This window comes from Hipposideros armiger, unplaced genomic scaffold (assembly GCF_001890085.2).
Source record: "Hipposideros armiger isolate ML-2016 unplaced genomic scaffold, ASM189008v1 scaffold_1030, whole genome shotgun sequence".
Classification (NCBI taxonomy): domain Eukaryota; kingdom Metazoa; phylum Chordata; class Mammalia; order Chiroptera; family Hipposideridae; genus Hipposideros; species Hipposideros armiger.
In genome coordinates, this window is record NW_017732380.1 from 11,806 (window position 1) to 33,821 (window position 22,016).

The 22,016-nt window shown below is 39.8% G+C and overlaps 1 protein-coding gene across 3 annotated transcripts in view; it reads right to left on the reverse strand.

The window, feature by feature from the left end:
* Positions 1-5,490: 5,490 nt before the first annotated feature.
* Positions 5,491-22,016, reverse strand: part of PAK1 (p21 (RAC1) activated kinase 1) — a 90,368-nt gene continuing 73,842 nt past the window's right edge. For all 3 annotated transcript variants that reach the window (XM_019631660.1, XM_019631659.1, XM_019631658.1), the window contains exons 11-15: positions 17,993-18,110; positions 14,405-14,504; positions 13,182-13,378; positions 9,924-10,061; positions 5,491-6,844 (exon numbers count right to left, since the gene is read on the reverse strand). In XM_019631660.1, the coding sequence (XP_019487205.1) occupies positions 6,758-6,844; positions 9,924-10,061; positions 13,182-13,378; positions 14,405-14,504; positions 17,993-18,110 (640 nt within the window). In that variant the 3' untranslated portion in view covers positions 5,491-6,757. The remainder of the gene's footprint in view (positions 6,845-9,923; positions 10,062-13,181; positions 13,379-14,404; positions 14,505-17,992; positions 18,111-22,016) is intronic.

The window sequence follows — 22,016 nt, forward strand, 5'->3', positions numbered from 1 at the left end:
TTTAACCTTTGATTCCTCTGGTTATCTCTCTAACTCTGACCTCAGTTCTGAGCTCTACACTCTTATACCCAGCTGTCTGCTGGTCATCTTCATCTGAATGTCCTAATGCAGACACCTCAAACTCAGTCAACTCTAACATAGGTTAATTATCTTTCCCTTCAGATCTGCTGGATCTCTTGTGCCTCCAAATCAGTAAATGGTGAGATGGGAAATCAATGCCTCATTCTTGACACCTGTCTTCCTTTGCGACACTCCCACCCCACCCCCGACCAACTTCTTTTTATTGTAATACTTCCTATCCATTTTCTCTAGTCATTGTCTTGTTGCATTTTAATGCCCACCAAGATACCTCATCATCTCAGTGGGTACCAACTGCTTAGGGCTCTATGGTAAGGGTTCAGGTAGTTACTGCAGTAGACTCCCAGAGAATCTCACTACTTCCGGTTTACTTTTCCCATAATCGACCTTTTAAAGAGCAGCTACTGATTTGGAAAAAACTGCATCTCTGACCATGTTTGAAATTCATTTTTTTTTAAACTTTATTGGGGAACAGTGTGTTTTTCCAGGACCCATCAGCTCCAAGTCAAGTCACTGTTTTCAATCTAGTTGTGGAGGGCACAGCTCACTGGCCCATGTGGGAATCGAACCGGCAACCTTGGTGTTATGAGCCCACTTTCTAACCACCTGAGCCGACCAGCGGCCCCTAAAATTCATTCTTAAAGTGAAAGTTTAAGCTCTTTAAATTAAATGCTGCCTTTCTCTCCAGCTTCGACTTCCCCCGTCTCTCCTTCAGCCCCACTCATATTGAAACTTCAACAAAACCAAATCTGTTGTACTGCTCCCCTACATCATTGTGTATCTGTTCATATTGTCCCTAATGCCAGGTTTACCCACTTTTCACCCCAACTTTTACCAGGCTAAATCCTTTTATTGGTGTAAGACGCAGCACAGGAGGCCTTCTATGGTCTCACCACCAGACTGGGTTAAGTACTTCCTCCTGTGTCAAATATATCCCTCCAAATAAACCTCTTACTACTGTATTACTCACATTGATTATAATGATCTATTTTGTTTTGCTGAGGTTTTAATTTCTGCTTCCCCCCTCTAATTGTAATCTATGTGAGGGTGACACCATATCTAACTCATCTCTTGATCCCAGTGCTCACTACAATGCTTGGCACAATTTGGTCGGTTAAATAAATAGTCAGAAGCTACAGACCCATGAACCCTTAAGCTGAATAAGGCAGTTAGGCTGCATTTTTTTCTGACCCTGCTGAATTCCCTGGAGAACCCTCCCACTAACCAGTTGGGAGTATTTAACACTAATCTCTAAGGGAGAATGGTAGCCCTCTTATTCATAGGGCTGATGGATCCAGGCGATGATACTGTACTGATTTTTAAGGTATTTACCATCTAGCTCCTCTCTTCCATTCTGGGACACCTAGGATATCTCCTAGATAAACTTGTGCTTATGGCACTAGGGTAAATATACAATGTTAATAGCAGCATTGCTTTTCATAGCCTCAAATAGTGAACAACCCAAATGCTCATCAACAGAATGAATAAATAGTATCAGCATATTTATAAACTTGAATAACAGAGGAAACAAAGGAAAATGACCAGACAGTACACACACCAGGCCTTTAGAATACCATTTATTGGAGAAAACCAATTAATATAGGGGCAGTACCAGGTTTGGACATCCCATGTTACTTATTCCGTGTGGAGTTCAGCACACAGGAATGAGAGGGACGCTGGTTCTTGTATGAATGTAACTTAATAATGTCTCCTAATCAACTCCCTCCCTGCTCACTGCCAATGAGAAAGGTTGTTTCTTCACAAAGAAGTCTGAAAACTTTGTTTTTAGACCCAAAAAAAAGTGACTGGCCTGACAAAGGCTATGATCCAATACCTGCATGGCATGGCAGAACCATGGCTTCTAGCTTTGTTCCACCACTTCAGCATCATACATCAGTTAGGAGTGAAAGGCTCTCTCCTGATAAAACCAGAGGCAAAAGCCCATGACTTGATATGGCAGACAAGTGGCCTGATCAGCAGTCTAGTAAAATTGATTTTCTTAAGCATGTGCTTATGGCTAGTTTCCATGGAACTCAAAGGCCAACTCTTTTTCCAGAGGCCAGCCTGCAGAGAATCTTGGGCAAGTTAACCCTTATTTCTCAACCACTGTAGTTCTTCACTTCCAATGTGGCCTCTATGCATCATACCTGATTCCATCGGTAATACACACGTATACCATTTCAGTCTATAGGGAACTCTGGAAAATGGTCAATACTGCAACTAGGGTAGTGGTTCTTAAACTTGAGCTGTATCAGAATCACCAGGAGGACTTATCTGCAGATTGAAGGTCCATGGAGAAACCCAAGAATTTGCATTTCTGAAGACTTCTCGGGTGATGTTCATGCTGCTGGTACAGGAACCACACTTTGAAAATCACTAGAATAGGGAAAGCCATGAATAGCCCTTCCCTAAACCAGAGATGGAGGGAGCTCAGAGTCAGACAAGAAAAGAGGCAACAGTTCTGATGTTCAGGTACATTAAATAACCTTACTCCCCTTTTCCATGTGCAGAATAGATCATTCTACTTGCCATTAATCATGATCCATAAACAATAGGATATGTAGATTAGGGCACAGACAGCCCTTTGGCTGTCAGATTATGAAGATCAATTCTGTGATCTAAATCCACCCTGATTAAAATAACAGTAACAACAATAACAAAAATAAAAGCACCCTGGCTAAGGGATTCAGGCTAATTGGCTGGGTGGCTAGTGGTCTCATTAGCTATTTAGCCTAACTGGAAGATTTCCTATTGTTGTCTTCAGCCTTAATTAGCCCCACCCAAAAATAAGACTATGTAGTGTCTACTAGTCTTTCCTCTCCACTGCCATCTGGGATATTTTCTCCTTTACATGTAGGCTAGGAGGTGGCTATGGAGGCTTAAGAAGCCCAGAAAACATGAAACAGCTGAGTAATCACCTCAGGATTATAGGTCATGGTCACTAGAGGCGAACAGGTGAAGGCTATTTGACCAAAAAGGAAAACAGCCTAGGAGGGGCATGTTATCCAATGTTATCCAGTTCAGAGTCCTGTATGTGTGCACTGTGCAAGCTTAAGGCCAACATTCATTGTTAAGGGCTTGAAGAAAGGCTAACCAAGGCCTGTAGGATTGCTTCCATGCCTTTAGCAATGACCAAGAATCCTGTGTCATCCCAGGAGATAGAGGACAAACTAGACACAGAACCTAAAAGCCCACTGTTGACAGATTCATAGGCAGGTAGTGGGCAGTGTAATGAAAGTAGATCAATGTTAGGAAACACTGGAGTGCTTTCTGCTTCCCCTTGCTGCATCCAGTAACTGATGATTGTTCCAGTTTTGTAACAGATTAGGAAGGGAAATTGTCAATAAGAGAAGCCTGGAAGGATGGGATGGCCTGGGTGACAATCTCCGAAAGGATCCACATATAAGATAGTATGTACTTCCTCCAAATGACTCCCATGGCTTCAGGTAAGTCCTTATTTCTGGTGAGAGGTTTCTTCTGAAAATGTCTGTAACTTTTGCCTAGCACAATCACCTTAATAGGAACCCAGGAGCAGCTCCTTCACCACCAATCTCCTTCCTCCACGGTCTCATAGTAGTTGGACTGCATTTACTTATACCCAAGGGTGAAGACACCTAACACAGTGCCCATGTGGCAAGGTATACAATACCATCAAACGCAGGATAAAGATATTCGTGAGACCTCAGTTTCATGAGTCACCACTAGCCAGCCTCATAGCTCAAGCAGTGCCTTTGGGTTGGTGTCTGCCCACTCTTGGTACAGGGTATTGTGCAGACTTCCCAACTACCAAAGAGAATCAGAGTAGGGGAAAAAATCTAGAGGTATGGGAAGGAATATCTAGGTTTAGGTTATTGCACACAGTTGTATTAGTCCAGTTATTTCCCCATTGTTTATCTCCTGGGTCCTTAACAGATGGCTGAGAGCAGACAGGCCTTTGTGGGGTGTGCTGGGCAGAATTCTAAGATAGCACCTTGAGTTCAGCCTAATGAGATCCTGAGTAGAAAATCCAGCCATGTTGTGTCCAGAGCTCTGACGTGTAGAAACTGTGAGATATTTTGTGTTGTTTTAACCACAATGTTTGTGGTAATTTGTTATACAGCAATAGAAAAATAACACAAAGGGAATAGATGTATTCAGTACCGGTACAGAATTAGACAAGCAGCAATTGTCTATGAGTAGAGTTTCAGGATTCTTTTGCCTCCATCATCTGCAAGCAGTAAAGGCATGGAAACATGATGTGTTAAGCTGCCTGGGTGGGAAGAAGGTTCGACTATCTGAGTGGCTGTCTAGATATCCCAGTAATAACCAGTCATCCCTATAATGCTTAAATTGAGTTTGGTTAGCAAATGCTTCTGTTTTAACATTCAACTAATCAGACAATTCTAAGATGCCAGAGGGATAATCAGCTAATAATTCCTCAGGCCTCATCAGACTAACCAGTTTACCACTGCAATCTCAAAGTAAGGAGGTACAGTCTTTGGGTCTGTACCAGAGACTCCCGTCTTCTGATGGGCTGTACCATCATCTAACATACTTCTGTCTTACAAATAAGAAATCCAATTGTACTTGTCTTTTAAGTAACTTCATGGAGGGTCTCCTGTGCCTTTGTATTTTTTTTTCCAAAACACTAAATTGAGGGTCATCAAATTTTATTACTTTTGACCCCTTGATCTAAAAGCCATAACCACATAGCATTATAAGGGCTGTCAGCTCCCTTAGTACCCCCTGGAGTTACCTCCTTCACCTGGAAGTGGGGATGAGGAGTGTTCTGGTTAACTTTATGTGTCAACTTGATTGGGACGCCTAGGGTGTGATTAAACACTATTTCTGGGTATGTCTGTGAGGGTGTTTCCAGAAGAGATTGCCTTTAAATTGGTGGACTGAGTAAAATAGATGGCCCTCCCCAGTGTAGGTGGCCATCATCCAATTAGTTGAGGGCCTGAATAGAACAAAAAGGTGGAGGAAGGCTGCTTGATTGCAGAGCTGGGGCACCAATCTTCTGTTGCCATTGGTGCTCCTGTTTCTCAGAATCAGACTTTGACTAAACGCTATACCATTGGCTCTCTGGCTGTCAGACTTTCGAACTATACCACTGTCTTACCTGGGTCTCCAACTTCTCAGCCTCCATAACTACTTAAGCCAATACCTCATCATATACAAACATTGTGGCCCACTTCTCTTAATTAATTCATATTTAAAAGTGCTAAGAAGTAAGAATACACATTGAAGTATATAGGGGCAAAGGGGTATTTTATCTGCAACTTAATCTCAAATTATTTGGGAAGAAAAAAATACATATTTATTTTATAATATTGTTTTCTTAAATTTTCTTAAGTTTGAGATTATTTCAAAAATTAGAAAAGAAAGGAAGGAAAAAAGGAGAGGAAGAAAGGAAGCCATAAACTCCAAGGATAGTATTTTCATCTCCTTTTATTGCAGGAAATAAGTTGTGCTGCAGAGGCAGGTAGGTACCTCTGAGCACAAGGTAGCCAATGGGGCTGACATGACAAGCCACAATGCTGGCCGGGGGTCCTACCACAGTGGGAGGACCAAAACCACAAAGATAGCAGGAGGTAGCAAACATCCCCAACGCCCAGTGCAAGCATTTCCATTTGCAGAGAGCTTGGCCATGCATTGTAAAAACAGGGTCCCCTCACAGCTGGCGGAATATTATCTCAAGCCACCAAATCCATCCAAAATAACATGTAGTCTCAGGTTTGGAGATCCTTCCCTTTGACCCAAAGATTCAGGCCATTAGAAGATCTGAGTCCATCTTTCAGCTCCTTATCACAAATGGAAAAAGAGACAGTTCTTGAAACATTGCATCAGTATAATAGGACAGGTGCTGATGTCCAGCCTTGTTCTAAAAGCAGCTAAATTTTTTTTCCTGACTACTCACACTGCTCTCACCCAGCATGTGCCCTAGGAAACTTTTCAATGTTCTAAACAAGGACAGAGTGGGGGCAGCAGCCTAGGGGATGTAGGGAGTCAAAAGCTGCTACGTAGCCAAGACCATTTCACAAGAAATAGCATGGGGAACACTACTGGGTCAAGATCCTCCCAAACAGCTGCTAGAAGCACACACAAAGAAAAACGTGGAAGCTCGCTCTCCCATATCAGAATCAGCTGTGCCAAAGTCATGGTCCAGGCAGGTGAGCCCTTTCATGTTCCTGGTAGATTATCAACCACCATGGCATTCTTCAAGCTGTTCCAATTTTCAAGTACAATAAGGTATCTGGGCAGTTCAGTCACAGAAAATCAAACACTAAAGAAACCTCAACTGATAACAAATTGATAATGTTATAGAGCCCACAGTTTATATAGCCAAGGAGAGACTGGTTACGGGGGAAGGGGAGGTGGTGTATGGAGAAGATTTTGCTGTGTAGAAATAAGAGTCCAAGGGCTTATCTTATTTATATAAGCCCTTGGTCATGAACCACCCTCACATCCACCGATTGGGAAGAAATTCCTTATTTAGCAATGGCCATCATTTGATTAGTTGGTTGCAGTTCTCTTTAATGCTGGACACACGGTTTTCAAGGATCAAACTCTTGAGAGCGCTAAACCAAGAAATGGGAGGAGCAAGGCAAGGAAGAGAGGGCTTCAGGAGCTGGAATTTCTGAAACGAGCATTAATGTCACAGAAGGCTTGGCACAATGCAGCTGGGGTGAGCGTGGCTTTAGTGATTGTTCTTGGCTGCCTCCTTTGCTGCAGCAATCAGTGGAGTGAGGCTGGAGAGGGGCTTGGCAATCTTCAGGAACTGATGCTAGGAAGGAAAGAAAAAAGCAAAAGACACATGAATATTTACCATTCTTTCTCAGAACCATTACAAGATGTTAAGGGCCTTCATGTTTTATAAAGGTGCTACCTAGAGAGCTCAGATCATCCCCACTTGAAGGACATCTTTAAAAGATAATAAACCACTTTGGAAAACTGTTTGGCAGTATCTACCTACAGCTAAACACACATGTATCCTATATCCCAGCAATTCCACTCCTACATATATTTGCAAGAGAAATGAGTTTGTGTATCCACCAAATGACATACACAAGAATGTCCACCGCAGCTTTCTCATAATAGTCAGAACTAAAAAGAACCCAAACGTCTAAGAGAAGGGAAGAATGAATAATGTTATATTCATATAATACTATACAGAAAATTACACAGCAATCACAAAATTACAGTTGATACACTGACAACAGGATGAATCTCACAAACATTATACTGAGTGAAAAGAAGCCAGATACAAGAGAGTTCATATTGTATGATTCCATTTTATATTAGGTAAGACTAAACTATGGTGATAATCAGAATAATAGTTACCTCTGGAGGAAGATACTGACTAATCATAACCCAATGGTATCCATTTCAGGAGCTGATCTTGGAATTTGTTGTGCTATCCTTAAATTCTGTAAGGCTAATTAATCCAGTAAGGATTAATTCCTTTAACTGGGCTATACTTGGAGCCACACCCACATCTATTAAAGAAGACCAGTTTGGAGAAAACACCATATGAAAACTACATGTACATTTTCAGTAAAACTGTTATGGAAAACAATTCTTTATGTAACTCAGAGCTTCTTAACTAAAACTGATTTTATATTTAGTAGTGAAAAAACTTTGTCCACTGAGGATGTGGGATGTTTCTTCCATTTGATATACCAGAACTATTGCATTTCCTTTTCTGTCCTGGCTATTAGGAAACTGAGAACCAAATTTTATGTTTAAACAAACTATTTAACTCAAATGATTTGCATATCTGATTATTTTGCCATCCTTATAAGTCCCTTTTTAATCATATTGTACGTGTGTATAAACACACATACATATAGACATATATACACATATTCTTTGCTACAAGTTCCTTCAACTTCTTTTTGGGCAGAGATAGGACATAAACAGGTACTAAGAACAAGAATTTACCATTACTATAAAAGGAATAAAAGATCTTGGCTAAATCATGAAGATATGAATTCCAACATAACATCCTATGTATGTCTGTCCATGTATGTGTTTGTACAGGAGAAATAGATGGGACGCTTTCATGATTTAAGATTCCGAAAGTCATAGTTTTGAGTATTTACAATGTATAGTAACAAGTTAAAGAGCCAATGTCCTTAGGTCACATGTTGCTGCAACTCCCCTCTAAGATGAGAAAGCAGCATGATCAAATAAATACCCAACAGGGAAGCCTCAGTTTTCCTCTCTGTATAATAAACAAAGTAGATTACATAAGCCCTAAGGACCTTCCAGTTTTAACACTCTGAACCAAAACAGCAGTAGCCAACAGCACACAAACTTGAAAGCTAAAGAAACAGGTTGAAATCCTGGATCCACCGCTTATCGGCTATGTAATCATAGAAAAGTTACTAACACTTGAAACCTCAGTTTCCTTGTGTGTAAAAATGGAAATAACAGAAGCTGTAACTCACAGGGTTATTATAAAAAAATAGATGAAAAATAAATAAAGTGCTTAGTGCCTAGAGTGTGGTAAAGATTCAATATAATACATTTATTATTATATCAGGAAGAAAACCCTAAAGGGCAATAATCTTTCAATAACTATAATTTGGTACCTAATTAACAACAACATAAGTCACCGATCACAGGCTTAGCATAGTATTTGCACATTTCCAAATGCCTAGGGTTTCCAGAACAAACCTCATATGAAAGGCAAAGGGATCCTATTATAAGGGGTTTTCAGTCCCGAAGGATTCTAGAGACGAAAGGATTATACTTGGCAGAACCCCGATTTCATATCTAATAGACCAGTGCTCTGTAACCAGTAACCCCAATCACAAAGAAATGCTAAATATGTTCCAGAGGGTAATATGTCAATGAAGGTAAATAAGCAATTTCATTCAATTCAACAAATATTTTCTGAATACTACTCTGAATTAGGTCCTAGGGATAAGAGGAGACCCAGAGATTAATAAAATAGAGGTTATATTCTAGCAGGAAAGATAAGGATGTTCATTACTAACTTGAATGCAGAGCAGTGTGGTTAGGTCCTGCCCTGCCCTGCTCGGAGGTTCTTGATCCTCATAATACAAAGGTAATGGACTGTGCATGCCTACAGGTTCATCACTGCCAAAAAGCTGCATGTGATACTTATTAAATCACCATAAGCAATGTAGTAAAATAACACTAGTAATAAGAAATTATACCTAAAACATAAACGTTAAATACAAGTAATGTGGCCCTGCTAAAGGTAGTTTTTGCAACCATATGGAATAATTGTGCTAACATGTTCCAGGTTAAGCAGATGGTAGTACAAAAGAAGTGGTAACACCCTGACTTTAGGCTTCCCCAAGCTGGCAGAAATCACTGCCACCATCTGAGAGGGTTTCCAAGGAAAAAACTGGGAAGACTTGAAAAGCTGCACTCAGTAACTATCCCCTAAACTTATGTCCTTTACTGAGAATGTACCTTTTAAGCTTATCTCCCCATAAACTATAATTTGTGTAATATTTGCATGTCAGAGAGCTTCTTCTCCCCAAGACTCAAATTCTGCTAGACTAAATCAGGCAGAACAAAACAAGGGCTAAATAAAGAAGGATACAGGCAAAGTTCAACTGGAGTTCAGAAAGATTTTCAAGCTGAGCCTAGCAGAATGTATGATGAGTTTTAATAGGCTGAGGCAGAGCCTAAGGGAATAACAGGAGCAAAGGCCCAGGATGAAGAAAGAAGGTTAGGGACTCAGGTCTACAGGCTGAGTGTGGAAAGTGGTAGGAGAGACACCTAGTTCTATAATAACCAGTACCTCACAGACAAAAATGAAGCAAAAGAGGCTTGGTTTAGCGATTTCATGAATCAGGCGCTTCCATGCATATAGGGGCAGTTACCTGCAGCAGCTCTTTAGCAGAACCTCTCTTCTCCACATCCATCTCAAGACAGCGGTTCAGAAAGTCTCGGAAGATAGCGGACAGCTTCTCTGGGTTCTGAAGCTCCGGGGTCCCATTGGTGGCAATGAGGTACAAGGCCTGGCAACACAAATGGAGAATCACCTTAGGGTCCAGCTGACGTTCTCTCTTGGTCCAAGACATGCCCTCTAGAAATATGGCCAGCGGCTTTACGCCTCTAGGACACAAAGAGGCAGCTCTGGTATACTGGAAAGAATATGACCTAAGGTTTAGGTTTAACATTTAAAAGCCATGTGACTATGTGCAAGCCAGTGAACTTCCAACTTCCTCACCTGTAAAGCAGGAATGAGAGTAGTGACTATCCCCCACATATGTAAAAATAACACAAGACAGTATATTGGAAAGCACCTTGTAAACTTAGAAAGGTGTTGCAGACCCAAAGGTTTATTATTATTCTTGATTACAGTCTACAGGGTTTATTAGTCATTTAGCCTGATGAGGTAAACATCTGCCCATTTGCTAGAGGAAATTATTCCCGGTGCCTTCACCTCAGTCATGTAAGAACTGATCTCTTCCAGAAGGAGAGGAATATGAAAAGGAAGTATTTTGTAAAACAGCAACCTGTTTCACTGGTGCCTCCTTGTTCCCCTACCATGAATCATTTCCAGGACAAGGTACAGAAAAATAGAATAATACTAAATCTTTCAAGCATTCAGCACTTTAATTCACTGAGTGCTTACAAAAATACTACTACATTTAATGACCACAATAACTGTGGGTAATAGACATGACAGAAATTATCATCCCCATTTCACAGATAAAGTCCAGAAATCTGAAGAGATGTGCCTGTGATCATGCGGTTCATATAAGCTCATGTGCTCTGACTCAAATCCCAGTCTTATTTCCGTCACACCTACTGATCATCATTTTCAAGGAGATTCTAAGCTAAGGTGGGGAAGATGAGTGGTGTGTGGATTCAGGGACAAAGTTGGGACCAAAGGGTAGAAACTACAGAAGGTGGTTTCAGTTTGGTACACTGAAGCACTTTCCAATAGTAAGAGGTATCCAATTAAGTTTAGATGGCCACCTAGTAGCAACAACACACAGGGGATTCCTACACTGGATGGACAGAATGTTGGAATAAATGAAAAAAACAAAACCTATCAGATAAACTCTCACATTTACCCATGACCAAAATTACCAACCTACTTGCATCTGTATTCATACACTTTGCTTTCCCTCTCCTATTACAATGGATAAATTGTCTCCACAATAATCTAACACTCTTTATTTCAGTACTTGATCTAACTCATCTCATCTACTTAAGGACATCACTCTTACAGATGTCACTTCTCTCTGTACATGGCCATTTTCCTTCTCTCCACTAGGTGATTCCCATTACCACACAAACATAATATAATATCATCTTTTAAAAAAACCAAAAACCACCCCTCCCTCAACTCCACTTCAAGATATTGCCTATTTCTCTGTTCCCTTAATAGTTAAACTCCTTAAAAAACAACTGCTTAGGGCCGGCTGAATGGCTCAGTTGGTTAAGAGCTTGCTCAAGAGTTTGAGCTCTGAGCAACAGCGGTTCAATTCCCGGCCCGAGCTGAGCTGCCGCTGAGCTGCCAATAGGTGGCAGGATGGCTCAGCTTAAAAAAAAAAAAAAAAAAGAGAGAGAGAGAAGGTCTGGAGTCAGTCAGACAGACCGCTTGCATTAAAAGAACAACTGCTTATACATGCCATCTCTACTTCACCCACTCTTATGAATTTACTCTAATTAGTCTTTCATTCCCATCACTCTACTGATACTAATTATAAAGGTCATCAATAACCTTGACATTGGCAAATTTAATGTTTATTTCTCAGTCTCATCATATGCAACCTATCAATCACATCTGATACATCCTCCCAAAACTCTTTGTTCTCTCGGCCTCCAGGACACACATTTTTCAATTCTCCTCCGACTAGGAAGGCAACTCCTTGGTCTACGTTGCTTGTTTCTTTAACCTGTAAACACAAGAGTACCCCAGGGCTCAGTACTCAAACCTCACTCCCTAGGTGAGTGATCTCATCTATAATCTAGTTCTGATTTCTAAAAAAGCCTCCTATATATTGGGTTGTCAGAAAAGTCATGACACATTTTTGCAACAAAAAACATAAAAAAATACGTCATGACTTTTCCGACAACACAATACTACCAACTAATAAATTCATATTTATAGTCCTGACCTCTCACCCTTGAACTTGAGACTCATATGCCCAACTCTACTCAATATGTCCACTTGAATACCTAATAAAGATTTCAAATTAACACATTCAAAACCAACTATCATCCCACTTTACCTGCTCTTCAATCTCCTCAGGAAATGACTACTCAATTTTTTCTGCAATTAAGTTCCAAAATCTTGTAGTCATTGTGGATTCCCCTTTCTCTGATATCCAATTCATCTTGTCAGCTGTACAGTCAAGATATTTCCTTAGTTCAACCACTCTTCCCTTCTACTCCTACCAATACAGTTCAAGCCACCACTCTTACCTGAACAATTACAACAGTATCTTATAGTCTATTTTCCATAATGATTCTTCTATGCCTTAGCTCAAAATCTTCCATTGGCTTCCAATCTCTTGGAGAATAAAATCCAAGTTCTCACAATGGCCACAAGGTCTTACCTGATCTGGCTCCCTGCTAGTTCTATGACTTTGTCTACCATTCTCCACCCTGGTCACTTATTTCCTTCAGGGATAGTGACCTCGCGGTTGTCCTCAAATCAAGTCCTCTGTATACTGGATTCCTGGAAAACTATTGGGTTAGATTAATCTCATGGCTTCCTCCTTTACTTTCTTACATTTCTGCACAAATAACTTATAAGAGAGGACTTCCTTCTCTGTTCTAAATAAAGTAGCACACTTCTCTCTTTCCCAAATTTCTCTTTTAAACCCTTTACTCTGCTTTTTTCACAGAACTTACTTTCTGTTACCATACAATAATTTGTTTTATTATTGTTAGAACAGTTTCTTACACAGGATAGAAACTCAACCGTTGAATGCTGTAAATGAATGAGTGACTGCTAATATCTTTTTTATTTGGGCATTTATACTTTAAATTTAACAGAGCCCAGCTTTATCCAGAAAAGAGAGATTTGGGTTGAAAGCCACAGAGAATAGCCTGAGTCCCATTTCCTGGGACTAAAGACAACAGCCCAAATATCTTGAAATGGGACTAGTAACACTCACTCTCAGAGGATTTTCATTGAGGTATGGGGGCTCCCCTTCAATCATTTCGATGGCCATGATGCCCAGGGACCAGATGTCAACCTTGGGTCCATAGGCCTTCCGCGTCACAACCTCTGGCGCCATCCAGTACGGGGTTCCCACCATGGTGCTCCGTTTGCTCTGCTCTGGGGTAATTTGGGCACAGAATCCAAAATCAGCTAGAAAAAGAAAAGAGAAGAAGGATTTATATTTAGGGTTGTCTTTCCACAGTACTGAATGTGTGCCTACCCCTAGGTGTCAAGCTCTGTCTCACTCCCACCTGTTGCACTTCCTGTCTCTCCAAAGCTGGAGTCACACATCTGCCACCTTCATGTCCAGCTCCTAGCCTGTCCCCTGTTCAACCTTGCACAAGTAGGAGGAACGTAAGAAACATCACCTCCTGCCTCTAAGCTCTCCTCAAGTCAGAAGGACTAGGCATTAAAATCTAAGCTGCCATTTTGGCCTTGATTCCTTGCCCCAATTCTGCTTTCTTCTTGAAAACCAAACCAAACCCCAAAATTTGGCAACTAGGTCCTTGCTTTATTTCCTGGATATGAGCCCCAGACTTAAACCCTAACCACCTACAATTAGGCATGGCCCTGCTTTTGTTAATTCCTCACATTGTGCCCAAGAGAGGGACTGCTAACAGTCTTCCCATAAGCTGCCCAACCTGTTTGTCTGCATTACTGGTCCTTACACTTTTTGGAACAAAATGTTCTGCCTGAAGTTCATTTACATTACATTGCAATTGTATGTTTATTTAAATTATGAAGCCTTTGATAGGAAGTACTGTGTCTTTGTATTCATTTTTTTTTTTATTCCCAGAGGGTCTGGCATGTAATAGACATTTAATAAAAGTTTGCTGAATGAATGACTGAACGACAGAAATTACACTAAACTCTTTTGTAATTATGTATTTAATGTCTCATGTATTAGACTGAGAACTACTTGAAGACAGGCAAAAGTATCCTCAGTGCCCATCAGAAGACCTAGCACACAGTGGGCATTCAGTAAACTTTTTTGGCTGAATGTATAAATTAATGAAAAAAAATGACACCTTATATAGTGCTGAGTAATATAAAGATCCTACATATCCCAGGAAATAAATAAAGACTCTGATGAGTCTTGTAGCCACTATTACATGAGTACCACCCCATAGGGGACAGGGTCCCACAGAAAAGAGAAGTATCATCACTCCTACTCACTTAGCTTGACAGAGCCATCCATTCCCAACAGGATGTTGTCACTCTTGATGTCTCTGTGGATGACCTGGTTGGAATGCAGAAACTCCAAAGCCTGCAGGCACTATTGAGGTGATATGGGCAGAGGGAGAAAGAAAAGGTATATAATTTAGGGAAAATCAACTAATCCAACCTCCTTATTCTATGAAAAAGAAAGTGAGGCCCCAGTGAGTAAAAAGACTTGCTCCGAACCAGTGGCACAGACAGGTCTAGAGCCTGGTCTTCTCTCTCCAGGCTCAGCATTCTTTCAATGTTCCATGCTGCCATACACCTTTCTTGTAATATACCTTAGTTATTATACCTTATTATGATATACCTCATAATAGTTTTCTTTAAGTACATGAGTTCCTGCAATATATTTTGGAGGTTTCTTGTACAGAGCATTAGATACTTGGCAAAGAACCTGAGGCCCAAGAAAAACTACTTTGTTAGAAAGGAAAGGATTTTGTAATGATAAAACTGGAGCAAAGTGACAAATAAGAATCATATTTGAGAAACTAGGCATATGGAAGTGCTATCAGAAACAGTAAAGTTAGGAGGATAATCTTATTTTGGTGAGGAGATACTTTATACCATTTTGAGTATGCTAAATTTTATATACCTATGAACACTTACAGACAAATGTCTACTAGGCAACTGAACATATGAGTCTTAAGCTCTATATAGAGGTCTGGACTTGAGATAAATATTCACAAGTCATTTGTGAAGAGATGTTTTTGTTTGTTTGTTTTTTTAAGTTATAGAAATGGTTAGAACTGGCAAATGTTATAGAAGAGGAGAAAGAAAAGAACCTTGGAAAACACCTATGCTTAGCAGGCAGAATGAGTCACACAGAGATTGAATTGAACAATGAAAGTGCCTAGTTTTGCCACTTGCCTGATGGGACAAAATCATTCTAGAAAAATCACTTATTTTCTCTGGGTTTCTATTTTTCCATTTGTAAAATGTGGGGATCAGAAAAGATAACTTCAGGATTGCTACTAAATTCACTAGTTTAAGTCCAGAACCCAAAGCTAAAATTTTAGAAGCTTCTATCAACTGAAAAACACTCAAGATGGAAACCAATTGGAATATACTATTTAAATGTTCTCAAATTAATACTTCATTTCTAAAAATATACCAATGGCTAAATTAAAAACAAATCAATATCCAAAAGTGGCTATTCCCTGTAAGAGTTGCTTTCCTTAAGAGGCTGGAGACTCTGGCCTCTGGATGTCACAAATTGTGATTTAAAAAAAGATAATTTTGAGAAATTGGAACCCTGAGACACTGCTGATAGAAATATAAATGGTACAGCTACTTTGGAAAGCAGTTTGGCCATTTCTCAAAATGTTAAGCCTGGAGTTGCTATATGCTCTCACTCCTAGGCATATTCCCAGGAGAAATGAAAACATACATCCAACCAAAAACTTGTACATGAATGTTCATAGTATTATTCGTAATAGCCCCAAAGTGGAAATAACCCAATGTTCATCAATGGATAATCAGATAAATAAATGGAATCTGATTTGCTAATAAAAGGAATAAAATCCTGCTATATGCTACAACACAGATAAACCTTCAAACCATTATGCTGAGTAAAAGAAGCCAGTCACAAATAAGCAAATATTGTATGATTCCATTTATATGAAATGTCCCAAATAAGCAAATCTACAAAGACAGGAAATAGATTAGTGGCTGCATATGGCTGGGAGGGTCAGAAAGTGGGGTGGGTAAGGAGTGACTGCTAATGGGTATGGATTTTCTTTTGGGGGTGATAAAAAGGTTCTAAGTTTTATTATGATGTACAACTGGTTGTGCAACTAAATAAAAACAATAAAATTATGTACTTTGATTAGGTGATTCAAATTTTGAAATTCAAAGTACAGTTTCTATTGAATGCATATTGCTTTCACACCATCATAAAGTCAAAACGTCATTAAGTTGTACAATCATAAGTCAGGAATCGTCTGCATGTTAAGTGGGTGAATTATATGGTGTGGGAATTATATCTTAATAAAGATATTCTTTAAAAGGGGTACGATCTCTATTAGAACTTAAAGATAATAGTAATGCCACTGATTTATGTAACATTTAAAAATTCTTTCAAGTGCTTTTTGATCCATATGGCACCCCTAAGGTATATGAATGTTGCAATTCCCATTTTAAAGATAAATAATTTGAGCCAATTTTGATTTCCCCAAGCATACATGCATGTATTCTCAACCAGTGAAAAGTCGGTTCCTGGGGTGAGTGAAGAACATCTTAGATATTACAATGGTTTGTGGAATTCCAAAGGGCCACAGTACATAAACAGATATATAGTATAGTATATTAAAATTTCATAGGGAGAAGATGATTAGAAAAAAAAAAGGCTTCAAAGGCTCCTAGGAGGGTGGTGGTGATACTGAAAAAAAAAGTTGAGAAATACTGCATTAGTGGTACAGAAAGAAAGTCAGATCTCCTAAGAATCCCAAGCCTGTATTAATTCCATTAACTTATTGTGTTTGTTCTAGATCCCAGGGTTTGTAATGCAAAGGTGATCATATTTTCTAGGACAGTATTGATTTCACATGATTTTATGTTTCCTGATATTGATTAAACATACAAATATATAATTTCATCTGTATGCATCCAGATCTTTCATCATCAAACCCCAATCATACTATTAGACACATCCCCATAAAACTCTGAACTTAATGTAATCAATCTTCTAGTCTTTCCCCGAGTCCCAAACTTTTCTATGATTGGGCTATGGGAAAGTTCCAATCGCATATCAGCAAAAACCCAATATCCTCAACTTCTCTGAATATTCATTTCATCTTCTTGCTCTAATGAAAATGTGGTTATCCCCTGAGGACACTGCTTCTCATAGAGCCCTTGTGGAGGGGATTTTTTCCCCCTTCTTACACCAGCATATATACAGACTGTAGACATTTAATAGCAATGAGAAGAAAGCAGAATACCTATTTAAGCTCTGTTTTCTATTCCTTTTGCCTGGAAATATTTCACCCTACATTTTTGCTTGGCTTGCTTTTTTATATTATTCACATCTTTATACAAATCTATGCAAAACCTTCCCTGACGACTAAAATAGTACTTCCTCTGCCACTACTTTCTTACTCCACATCATAGGAAACTTCATAGCACATGAAGAGAGCAAGAAAGCAGAATAAAAATATGATTAAAATAGATATCCATATAAAAGGGGAGGAAAATATTACAAAGTGCTTACAGCAATTATCTTTAAGGATTGAAACTATAAGTGACTACACATACATATACATACATACATACATACACACACACACACACAACTATATATTGTATATTTGGTACTTTCTAATTTTTCTACAATGGGTATATGATTTTTAATCAGAATAAAGTTATTTTTAAAGAAAAAAATCGTGGTGATAGAAATTGCAAAACAGGTATAATGAGAGAATGATGGGAGAGTCTAACTAATGTCTCCCAGCTCCACACTGCCCAGGCTGAGATCCCATCAGATGCAGAGCTTTGATAGACATAGATATGGGGCCACCTAACTCAAGGCTGGTTAGCCATTGGGCTTACCTCACGGCACACAGCTGCAATCTGGCCTTCATCCATGCAGGTTTCTGTCACCACATCTGTCAAAGAACCTCCAGCCAAGTATTCCATGACAACCCACAGTTCATCTCCCACGAGGTAACTGTAGGAGTACACATAAAGGTTGAGAAGGAACAGAGTCCACTGAGCCATAGCACTGGATTTCAAACAATAAGCATTTACGCAGAATAAACCTACATTTCCATCAGCTCTGAAAGAGTCTAGGGTTCTTTTTTCTAGGGAAAAGCAGAATCTGGGGGACGGAATTACTAACTTGATATCTCCTAAGGATTCACCTGGAGAAAACAAAGCCGACTGTTCTGTGAAGCCCCAAAGGGCACAACTAAACATCTTCAACTAGGTTAAAGATATAAAATATAAAATTATATTTCATTGCAACACAAAGTAATGTTTCCTAAAATTAGGCATGATTCCCACACCTCTAGAAGCATCAAAGCAGAGAGCACCCAACCATTTGACAAAGATGGGATTTGAAGTCCATGGCACCAGCGTTAGGGAGAGTCACTAAACCTTGAAAGTTCTACTAGATCTGAGATCCATGAGACCAAGTACTGGGTCTTGTTCAAGACTCTAGCCCCAGAGTCCAGCACAGTGGATGCCAATATTTACTGAATAAAGCAATGAGTAAAATAAAATATAACTCCAGATATTAAATAATGGCTATAAAAGCTATTTAAAAGCTATAAAGTGTTACTCATAGTCAATATGCTGACAATGATCTCCATTTTGAGTGCCTCTGATTCTAGGAATGGCATGAATCCAGCAAGGGCTGCAAAGCCAAAGCCTCTTCTGGTAAGCCAAGGGCTGCCTTTTAGTACTGTATCCCTAAAGAGATTATGGGGCTGACACATGAATGAGAACCAATAGTTTGATTCAGGGATTGGACCACTCAGTCCTGTTATGTGATAAATAAAAAGATCAATTAGCCTGTCTGGTTAGTATCCTCAGCTGTAGAATAAGACAAATATAAACAAGAATAGCCCAGATCCCCACAGACTATTCTGCTAGCTTCAGACAAAGAAGCTAGACTGGAATGGTTTGAGCTGTGTGGTATGTCACCTCATCTTCATCCTGATATTGGGACTACTGCTGGGTAGATGGGGAGACTACTGGAAAAATACAAATGGTCTCAAGCAAAGGGTAACATTTGAGTCATATTCTCTTTACTATGAATCTAGTACCCCTTCCATAAGAGTCTGTATTCTTTATAATTAAAAGTCTTGTAGGTTTTTTATTTCCATAAAGAATAAATATGACAAATTAAGTCTTTGTTCAATAATCTATTTTGACCAAGAAGATTACGGGGACTTGCACCAAAACAGAATTCAGGACTAGGTCAAAAGCCCTCCACTGGCATGAGCCTACTTCTTCCCTGACCAAAAAACAAACAAACAAACAAACAAAATAGCACATTTATGGTCTCTTACGCAGCATATCAAGAAGAAATCTGTCTGACTGGATTAAGAAACTTTGGTACATTTACACAATGGAGCATTATTCAGCTATAAAGAAGAAGGAAGTAGTACCTTTTGCAACAATATGGATGGAACTAGAGAACATTATGCTAAGTGAAATAAGTCAGTCAGAGAAAGACAAATATCATATGATCTCACTTATACGTGGATTCTAAGGAACTGAATGGATGGGAGAAGTGGATGGAGATAGTCTCAGAGACACAGAGGAAGAACTGAGGGTTGTTAGTTGGGAGGGGGTAGGGATGAAGGAGAGGGGAAGGGATGAGACAATACAAATTGGTAATTGCAATATGGCCTCAGGGATAGAAAAAGACAGTCCGAGGAATATAATCAATAATGTTGTAAATATTTCTTAGGGAGCCAGATGGACCCATGTCCTGTTGGGGAGTCCACTTCATAGTCAATGTAGAGGCCTGACCACCGCATTGTATTTCTGAAGCTGATGTTGAATAATATAGTATGTCAACTATAATTATATATACATATAGTCTCGGGACATGGAGTAGAGAGCGGGAACGGATTCAATGGAATTGTAATAGATAAGCATGATATTGGGTGTGGGAGGGCAATAGGTGGGGGGAGGGGGGTTGTTACTTTGTGAGGGTGAAAAGGGTAACTATTGCATTGTTCTGTACACCTGAAACGAACAATAAAAAAAGTAAATTAAAAAAAAAAAAAAAGAACAACAGCAAAAAAAAAACCAGGGGAAAAAAAAAAAGACATCTGTCAACTTGGACTGATAGAGGGAAGAAATATGAGGGGCCAAGAGGCTATCTCTGGACACTGCCAAGGCAGAGCCCATTTACCTGGGCCCAATACGTCACTGTCAGAGCTAAGACAGTGCAAGTCCACATGCAGGTTGTCTCAAACACTTTGCAGCTACACACTGTGCCAGGTACCTTCAAAAATCACATCTCCAGGTAAAGCCTCAGAGCATCACATATTGGAGAAGGACATATATGGATGGAATTCTCCACTAGGACAACTCACAAAAACCAGACTCTCAATTGCAATACCTTCACTAAATGCTCAGCTTAAGGCCACCCACTTCGGTCCTCCCATAACAGCGCCCACATACTTTTTTTCTACAGCAGGCTGGGAGCTATTTGAGGGCAAGGTTCTCACTTCCAGAACACAAATTCCTTCAACAACATGGTCATGCATTTTACTGTTTCGATACCTCCAGTAATGAGGAAATCATTGTTTTATGAGACATGCCATATCCTTATCGGACAGCTTTCATTTTTCTTTATCCTGAGTTCCTTATAGATACAAATCTGGTAACTTTATAGTCTTCAGTAGTTTGTCCAAGCTATATTCTCTGTGTAATAAGTTCTTAAAAGAGATGGAAAGGTAATAGCTTCCAGAGAATTCTTCAGAAGCCATTCATGACCCACATCACAGACAATCATCCCCAAAAAGAAGGCTTTATTCTCTACAGCTATCAACTTCACACGTTGAGAAGGTCAAAGTCCAACTCCTTTCCTCTTTAAAGAAACTGGAGCTTACCAATTTTTTGGATGCAGACCAAGAAATCCGGCAGAAATGAAATCTAGTTGGCAATGAGATGTAAATAGTAACAGAATTAGAGTCCAAGATTTAGTTTTCAATATCACCTCCATCTGTGATGTCTCTGAAACCTGGGCAAGAAGCTCGCTTTCTTCTTTCAGAGATGGGAGGAAACATGATGTGATGGAAAGGACATGGATGTTGGTGCTAGGAATATTCAAATTCAAAACCCTCATTGCTACTTACTGGTCTTGACTAGTTATTAACATCTATCAACCTCAGGTTCTTCATCTGTTAAACATAGATAATAAATCCCACCTCACAATGAGATACTATTCATGAAAGCCCTTAATAAAAAGTAAAGCCAGGCCGACTGAGTGGCTCAGTTGGTTAAGAGCTCGCTCAAGAGTGCGAGTTCTGAGCAACAGGGCCGACGGTTCAATTCCCACATGGGCCAGTGATGCTGCACCAGAGCTGAGCTTTTGCTGTGCTGCCAACAGGTAGCAGGATGGCTCAGCTGGTGTAACAACAAGATTGCCTGTTCAATGGTGGGCCACGCCCACCCACAACTAAGACTAAACTCGGCACCTTGAGCTGAGCTGCCGTCTGGATGGCTCAGTGGATAGGGCGCGCACTCTTAACAACGAGGCTGCTGGTTAAACTCCCGCACGTGATGGTGGCTACACCCACTCACAACTAAGACAGAACACAGCACCTTGAGCTTAGAGGCCACGAGCTGCTGACAGGAAGCTAGATGGCGACTGGCACCCTCCACAAGGAAGACTGAAGAACAACAATTTGGCTGGTTCCCTTCCCCAATTCCCCAACACTGTTCCCCTCCCCCAATTCCCCAATAAAATCTTTAAAAAAAAAAAGAAGTAAAGCATAACACAATGCTAGCTACAACCACTATTACTATATTGAAAAACAGAATTGTGATGGGCTGGAACAATGGGCTGAAATAATCAACACAGGATTTAATAAGATAACTAAAAAGTTCTACA